The sequence below is a fragment of the Tauraco erythrolophus genome, chromosome 27 (assembly GCF_009769465.1).
Source record: "Tauraco erythrolophus isolate bTauEry1 chromosome 27, bTauEry1.pri, whole genome shotgun sequence".
In the NCBI taxonomy this organism is placed as follows: domain Eukaryota; kingdom Metazoa; phylum Chordata; class Aves; order Musophagiformes; family Musophagidae; genus Tauraco; species Tauraco erythrolophus.
This window is the reverse complement of record NC_141491.1, coordinates 4,280,410-4,288,297: the sequence shown is the minus strand read 5'-3', so window position 1 is coordinate 4,288,297 and position 7,888 is coordinate 4,280,410. Positions and strand designations below refer to the sequence as shown.

Below are 7,888 nucleotides of genomic sequence, written 5' to 3'. Positions count from 1 at the left end.
CCTGCCGGCCCGGCGCCGCCACCCCGCCCAAGCCCCCCATTTCCCCGCCCCCCCGTCCGTCACGCGCCGCGCGGGTTCGGGTGCGGGCGGCGCGCGCAGGTGGGGCGGGGCGGAGCGGAGCCGCGCGCGGGGATGCGGGATGGGGGGGGGGCTGGGGGGGGCGGGATGCAGCGAGGGGGGGGCCGGTGCGGGCCAGAATTAGGGCGGGGGGTCCGGGGGCTGCGTGCCGCACGGCGGAGCGTCCCGCATGGGGCTGGGGGCGGGGGCAGAGCCTGGGGCGGGGGTGCCGCCGGCCCGTTTCCGCCCCCCCCCCGCCCCGTAGCTCCTGCCCGTGGAGGCGGACACCCCCTCCCTCCCGCCCCGCTCTGCGCGGGTAAGGCGGGAGGGCGGGGTGCCCCCGACCCCCCCCCCCGAGTGGGGCTCCCCGGGCGCTGGGCGCCCGCTCTGCCGCGTCCCGAGGTGCCCGCAGCCCGCGAGCATCCTCCTGGCGGGGGGCGTGCATGGACCCCCCCGCCGGTTCCTGCCCGGCCCCGGGGTTATTACGGGGTAGATGGGGTTATTACCGGGGCGGGGGGTATTACCGGGCCGGTTGTGGGTTCGCAGACGTCCCGTCCGGCGGGGCCGGACACCGCGTCCCCATGCGGAAGGAGCCGGCGCTGGGCCATGAGCAACGCCACGGCCCCCACGGTCCCGGGCACGGCGGGGGACTCGCTGGTGGGCTACGTCCTGGGACCCTTCCTCCTCGTCACCCTCCTCGGTGCCCTCCTGGCCGCGGTGAGTGGGTGGCAGGACCGGGGGGGCCCAAACACCGGCCGAGCCCTGCGCCCGCTCACGCCTTCCCCTGTCTCCTTGCAGGTGATGTACGTCCAGAAGAAGCGAAGTGAGTGTGTGGGGCGTAGGGTTGGGTTTTTGGGGTGGTGGTGGGACCAGTGACCGCTCACCTGCCATCCCCCTGCCAGGTTTGACCGCCTGCGCCACCGGCTGCTGCCCATTTACAGCTACGACCCGGCCGAGGAGCTGCAGGAGTCGAGCAGGAGCTGCTGGTGGAGGCGGAGGACACCCGGGTTGTGGTGGACCACTGCGTGTCGGGACGGGGTTTGGTTTTGGGGGCTGGTACGTGTGGGGTGGCCTCTTGGGTCACTCACCGGCCACACACACGGTGCTGCCGGGAGTTGCTATTTCTCTTTTTTTTCATGAAAATTAGCGTTAAGTAGCCCAAGTCGGGGAGCCCACGGGGCTGTAGAGCCTGGGTGGGACCACCGGGCTCTGGGAGCCAGGCAAAGGTTTGGGCATAATCCAGAGGTTTTTGGGAGGGTTGGGCTGTGCAGCCGCTGCCTGCAAGCCTGGGGCTTCCACCCGCCCTGACGCCATTTGGGGTTGCTTTTGCCCCACCTGCTTGGCACCAGTGGGGTCTGGGCTCCAAAGCTGCCCGGCGTGCTGAGGGCACGCTCTCTTTGCAGGTGGTGCCCGGCTGGGGGGGGCCCTCACCCCATCGCCCCTCACGCGGGGACTGGAAGGCCTGATGCTGCCCAGAGAGCTGGGACCGAATCCTGCCCGCAGGAGGCAAGGGAGGATGGTGTTGGCACTGGCGCTGCTGCCTTCGCTGTCCGCCGGGACGGGCAGGATCGCCCGCAATAGCGTGGCAATGCTGGTGGCCGCTGCCCGGGAGCAATCCCACCCCACAAGCACTGACGATAACGGGTTATCTCCCATCTCGGCGCCCATTTTTGCCTTTTTTTTTGCTTGAACTGCCCCACCACAGCCCTTAAAATGCACTGAGCAGGATGGCTGGGGCTGGCACCCTGGCAGGGGAGCCGTCGGGCTCCAGGGCTTTGCCAGGCTGGGGGCAGGACACAGAGGAGCCGCGCGGCGTGTGCTGGAGCAAATAAACGTGTTTCTCTGCATTTGACCAAGAGCCTCTCACGTCAGGCAGGGAGGGTTTTCGGCAGACAAGCGGTGCCGGATGGTGGGTCAGCCCGACATCGGGGGGGATTGGCACCGTATGTCCCTGCTTTGGCAGCGCCGTGACTTGGCTTGGTAATACAAAGCGCCGAGGATGGAGTTTGGTGGGGTGGGCAGTGGGGTTTTGCCTGTTTCTGTTTCCATCAACAGCTCCCATCCGTCCCTGTGGAGGATGCTGGACGGCTGGCACCGTCACGGATGTCCCTGTGGAGAAGGTACGTGCGGAGCGGCTGCTCCGTGCCCACGGGCTCTCCCTGCATGGAGAAAACCTGCTCCCACCCCGCTGCCGGCCAGAGTCCAGGAGCGAGGTCAAACATCCATAAAATGTTTTATTCAAGTAACTGCAAATAGGAACCCAGAAGGTCGTTAACGTGGACCAAAAAAACCCCACCAAACCCCAGTTTTCTCCCGCTGGGGCCACCCAGCACCGACCTCCGGTCCGCTGCAGCCGTTGTGCGGGAGGTTGGCATGGTGGGGGGAGCATCCTGCGGTCCCCCCACCCCACCTCTATCCCTTGGAGCAGCAGAGCACCTAGACCTTAAATAGCAATTAAAAAAAAAAAAAAAGCCCGTAAAAGGGAGGAAAAACAATACCCCATGGCCCCCAGCGACACCCCGATAAAGGAACACCAAGCCACGATGCCCCAGCAGCTGGCACAGCAGCAACGTCTGTGAGTTCAGAGAGTGGAACTTAAATATCCAGAGGTAGTTGTGAATGAAAGGAAAAAAAAAAAAGTACTAAAAAAAAATTATATATCTATGAGAACCTAGGAAAGGCCACCCCGCAGGAACGGGCACCCCTGGGGATGGGTACCAAGCCCTGGCATCACCGCGGGAGCCACTCTCCCACGCACAGTGCAGTCACGCAGGACGAGGGGGGGTGATATGGGGGGTTGCCCAGGGTAGCAGCAGGCCAGAGCAAAGGTCTAATGCATTTGGGGGTCTCAACCTTTGCTGACCCCCCTGTCCCTTCCCCGCAGAGGACCCGGGGTGAAGCCCGGTGTTGAGGGCAACCAGCCCCGCTTTGGATGGGTGAGATCACTGCATTGGGGTGGGGGGGGTAAGCAGCAAAAGTGGGGGTGTCCAGCTCCGGCTCCCACTTTGCCAGTGGGGCTGCCCTGAAACCCAGTACCGGGGAGCGGGGGAAGGCGGGGTGGGTGCCCCCCCACAGTGGGGGGCTGTGGGGGCCAGCCAGGTCGGGCCATTTTCCAGTGCTGCCGTTGTCTGAGGGTGAGGAAGGAGCAAGAGGAGGGAGGAAAAAAGCCAGGGCGGCGCGGTGGGTTTCTCCCCGTCCCTCTCCCCGGCCGCCGAGGACCGGGACCGTCGGGCGATGAGGTAGCGCCGGTTCGGGAGGTTTCACTGCTCCTCCTCGGATGACTCCTGGGAAATGTTACCTCTTCCTCGTCCTGCTGCTGCGAGGCAAAGGAGTGTGGTTGAGGGGTGCCAGGGGCTGCAGGCACCCCTCCATCCCTTCATGAAGAGCCAAATGGGCATTGCAACACCTTGTCCAAAGAGGCACCAGCACTTTCCGGATCTGGGGACTGGCTCTTGCGCCAGGTTTAACCATTACAGGGTAAATCCCAGGTAAGAAACCCCTTGGGTGGGCAAGGAACGGGGCTGCACCCCCTGGGCAACGGTGAACCCCACAAACATGAGCCCCCGATCCCCAGTGCCGCTGCCGTGTCCCCAGTTGCCACCAGGGGGGCTGGTGGCAGCAGGACCGGGTGCCCATGTCCAACACAGCACACGCTGGGGCGGGTGGCCACCAGCGTGGTGGCCCCGCACGCGGCGGTGAGTCAGGGCTGAGTGTGAGTGTGAGTCAGCGCGGCCCCCGCTGCCGCCCGCTTCATTCATAAAGAAGCCACCGACCGGTGGTTGCCAAAGCGGGACACCGGTGTCCCCAGCATGGCCCCGCTGGCATGGGACGGGCTCGGTCCCACCCCCACCAAACCCATCCCTGCCCTGGGGACCCTAAAACAGTCCCCGGTGCTGTGGCATTGGCACGGGGTGCAGGAGACCCCGGGATGTGACCCCCACCCTGTTTTGCAGCCCTGGCTGGGGAAAGGGGTGAGACTCAACGCAGGGCAGAGCAGCTGCACCCTGAGGATGCTCTTGGGTGGCTCTTGTGTCCTGGTGGCAGCTCCTGGGCACGGGGGCCGTGGCCCGGGGCTGGGGATAGTGGAATGGGCATGCCAGGAAGGGAGCAACTCAACCACCTGAGTGGTGCTCGTGGGTGCTGCAAACCAAGGGGTGAAAAGGGGAGAGGCAGGAGAAATGAAAGGAGGATGGGGCTTGCTGCGCACGGAGGTGCAGGAATGCCATGCCAGTGACGCAGCGCGTTCCCCGGGCAGGCGTGTGGCAACATGCCGTGGAGGCAGGATCAGCTGCCCCAGCACTGGAGCATGACACGGCCGGGTTCAGAGCCTGTCCCATGCCACACTGTGTCCCCTTTTTGCCCACTGCTCTGCTCTTCTCCAGCCTGGCAACATCCACCCCATGCTTATGGGGACAGCCAGGGGGCTGCCATGCTCCCAAGGTGCCCAGCACCCTGCCAGGATGGAGGAGGAAGGGAAAAGCCCACTCACCGATTTTTGGGTCGGCCTCGAGGTTTTCTCCCTGGTGTGACTGCAGCTTTCTGAGCAAAAATAAAAAAAAAACAGACATTTTGGTCAGGATGGGTCTGTCCCCTCATCCCCGGGATGCTGCCGGGGGGCGGGCGGTGTTCCCCTCCTCCCACTCACGACTGCCAAATTCATCACCCCAGTGGCATCTCCCGGACCATTGCACCCAGGCCCCCCGGCCCCCTCCCCGCCGGTTTCCAGCACCGGGACGGCCGCGGCCCCGTGACTCACACGGCGGGGCGCAGGATGTGAGTCGCCTGTTTTCCAAACAGGTTTGTCACGGTTGTCCATGTGCTGACACCCACGGTCCCCAGTTCCTCCCCCCCCACATTCCCTGAGGGCAGGCACTGGGAACCCCCCTCCCAGGGGCAGATCTGCCCTGAATTGTCTACAATTTTGCTCAAAACTAACCCGTCGTCCCAGTGCATGGCTGCTGGGCTGCAGCACCCCCCGTCCCCAGCACCTACCCTGCCTTTCGGGGTGGCCTTGTTTTTACTGCCCTTCGGCCGTCCGCGGGGTCTCTTGGGTGTTGGGGCCTCACTGGGCTCCTGTGGGAGAGCGGAGGGGGGATGCTGTGGATGGGGGGGTCCCCAGGGAGGGATGCATGCCCAGAGTGGCTCCCAGTGCGGCAGCGCGCCCCGGATGCTCTGGGCTGGGTGTCCCATTCTCCCTGGCAGACCCCGCTGGGGTAGGGATGCTCTCGGTGTGGTACTGGGAGCACCGGTGGTACCGGGAGCACCGGTTGCACTGGGATCAGCGGTCAGACACCAGGCATGGGCTCCTGCGCGTCCTTCAGCCAAGCGCGTACGTGACCCGTCGTGCCCCGGCGTTAATCGCTCGGCTTAGCCGGACGGTCCCCGCCGGTTCCTCAGCCCCGGACCCCGGAGCTGCTGGTGCTGCTGCCTGGCAAAGTGTCCAGGAAGCAGCAAATTGCCTTTTCTGTGGGAAAATGATGCACACGAACCCCACCGGCCCGGGGAGGGGTGTGTAGGGGGGGGGGGGTGGGGTGGGTTTGGCACCGCAAAAGCTCGGGCAGCATCTTATCCCTCTGAGCAGCTTTTGCTAATGGGGCTTTAATTAGCCTGTCTGCAAAGGCAGGTTCAGCTGCAGCAAGGGAGGCCCGAGCCCTTCCCTGGGTCTGGAGGAGCTCTGGGGTGTTGCAGAGCTGGGGGGGGCTGTGAAGCCCCCTCAGGAGGGATTTGCTGCCAGTGGGCACCTGGGAGGTGCTGCCCAAAGGGAGATAACGGGGGCTGCACCGTGGGTATCCCCATCCGCCAGGGGGATGCTGCCAGGTCCAAATTGGGGGATTTCTCTCTGCCCCATAGCATGGAGTGCCCAGCCCAAGGGCATCACTGTGGGTAGAGCTGCCTAGTAGGGTGCCTCCCCTTCCTCCCAGGGGACCCCATGTACCTGTGGCTTCTTCCTGGGCCGCCCCCGGCCCCTCTTCTCTGACACGTCCTTCTCCCCTTGGAGGCCAGGGGCTGGCTGGATTTGGCGCTGGATTCACTCATCGTCCTTCCAGCAGCGGCGAGGAGTGGGAGAAGGAGGAAGGTTGGTCAGCAATGGCTCGCCATGCCAGCTGGTGCTGTTCCCCCCAGCCCTTGTCCCAGGCACTGGGGGCCATGGAAGTGACTCACAGGGCTGCAAGGGACAAGCGGAGCCACCAGAGCCTCCCGTGGGATCAGCCTGGCCACGGCAGTGCCCCTGCTGCCCACTCCCCCCCAGGTAAGGGTGCTTGGCCCCCCCGGCTGTCACAGGGATGGGGGTGGCCGGTGGGGTATCAGCAAGGATGGGAGGTGACAAGGATCGGGGTCCCCCCTCTAAGAACGCCCCTTAGAATTAAAATTTAGCAGAAATGAGCAGCTTCTGCCCTACTCCAGCCCTTCCTGAAGCTTCACCCACATCCGGCTCCTCTCCCTGCTCAGAGCAGGGACCAGCCCATGCCCAGGGCACTGCCAGAGCTGGCAGGGTCAGCGGGGGAGAAGCCTAAAACATGCCTAGAAGAGCCCCCCCCGCCTGTAATTTTTCACCGCCAAGCCCATTCGGCAGCACCACGCCGCGGTGCAGGGCTTTCCCCCCCGAAACGGAGCACCTCGGGCAGGCACAACCCTTCCTCCCGCCGCTGCAAAGCTGGTATCTGCAAAACCGCCCTTGCTGCACCCGTGTCCCTCCTGCAAACAGACCTTTGGCCCGTGCCGGTCCCCGACGCGTGTCCTCTTGCCCCACCGCTCCCTGCCAGCAGCACCGGTGCCCTGTGGCGATGCCCTGGTGCAGTGAGCCCAGGCCAGCACCAATGCACAGGGATGGAGCAACGTGTCTGAGGCTGCAGGGCTGGACCGTGGCAGCAGGACCCCGGTGCCACTCCCCTCTCGTGGCCCTAATGACCAGCCGTACGTGGCAGCTGCGGCTCTCACGCCAGCTGGGCGAGGCTCTGGGTGCTCAGACCTCCCTGTCTCACCTGTTCCCCACTCCTGCCTTCCCCCAGGGCAGGATTCACAGCTTCATCCTCCCATCACCAGCTGGGGAGCAAAACCAACCAGCTGCCAGGCAAGATCCTGCCCCAAGCCCACGGCATGGACACTCCGCTGAATCAGCCCGCCCTGGTGCTAAGGCAGCTCCTGGGGTTCCCAGCAGGCATTTGGGGAGCAGCAGCTTGGCCAGCCCTTCCCACAGAGCCCGTCCCCTTTCCCCAAAAGGAGGAGAGCGCTCCAGATTTAATCTGGAGTCTTTGAAATCCCAGACACGCTACCGGCACCAGCAAGTTGGAACAGGATGAGTGGTGGCATGGTACCAGGGGCCTCCGGGCATCCCCATGGGTGTCCCAGGGCCCTGGAAGCCTGCGGGTGCAGGCTCCCGCAGTCCTGCTCCCCCCCCCTGCCTCGACACCCCCACCACTGCACCCAGGATGGGATGCTGCACCCCTGACCTGCTTCTGCCACCCCAGCTGGGTCTAGGGACAGGCACCATGCAGCACTTGTCCTCAGGACAGAGGGTTCCCCTCCCCTGTCCATGTCCCAAAGTGCTGGATGGCTTTCCTTGCTCACAGGGAAATCCCACGGAGGAAAAGGCTCCATCATCCCTCCCATCTCGCTGCTTCCCCAAGGGCATAGGGAAAAACCTGCTTTTCCAGAGCTGTGGGGCCAGTTCCACACCCAGCTCCCAGCCCAGGAGCCAGGAGGATGGGCTCTGGGCTGGAAAGGAACAGGATTGCTACCACAGCCCCAGTGCTTACCAGTGATCCTGAGCACAGGACACACTCTGCTCCTTGGTCGGGTGACCGTGGCCATGCAGAGGTGGGGTTACCTG

At 64.7% G+C, this 7,888-nt stretch overlaps 2 protein-coding genes across 2 annotated transcripts; one reads left to right on the top strand and one right to left on the bottom strand.

Moving 5' to 3' along the window:
• The first annotated feature begins 663 nt into the window (after positions 1–663).
• Positions 664–1,523, top strand: SMIM29 (small integral membrane protein 29). The gene is given in 5 exon segments (XM_086627448.1): positions 664–774; positions 856–884; positions 960–1,024; positions 1,027–1,064; positions 1,461–1,523. Coding segments are annotated over 5 exon segments (306 nt in total).
• A 3,019-nt stretch (positions 1,524–4,542) lies between these two features.
• Positions 4,543–6,093, bottom strand: HMGA1 (high mobility group AT-hook 1). The gene is given in 4 exon segments (XM_086627124.1): positions 4,543–4,596; positions 5,050–5,130; positions 5,993–6,045; positions 6,048–6,093. Coding segments are annotated over 4 exon segments (234 nt in total).
• Positions 6,094–7,888: the final 1,795 nt, after the last annotated feature.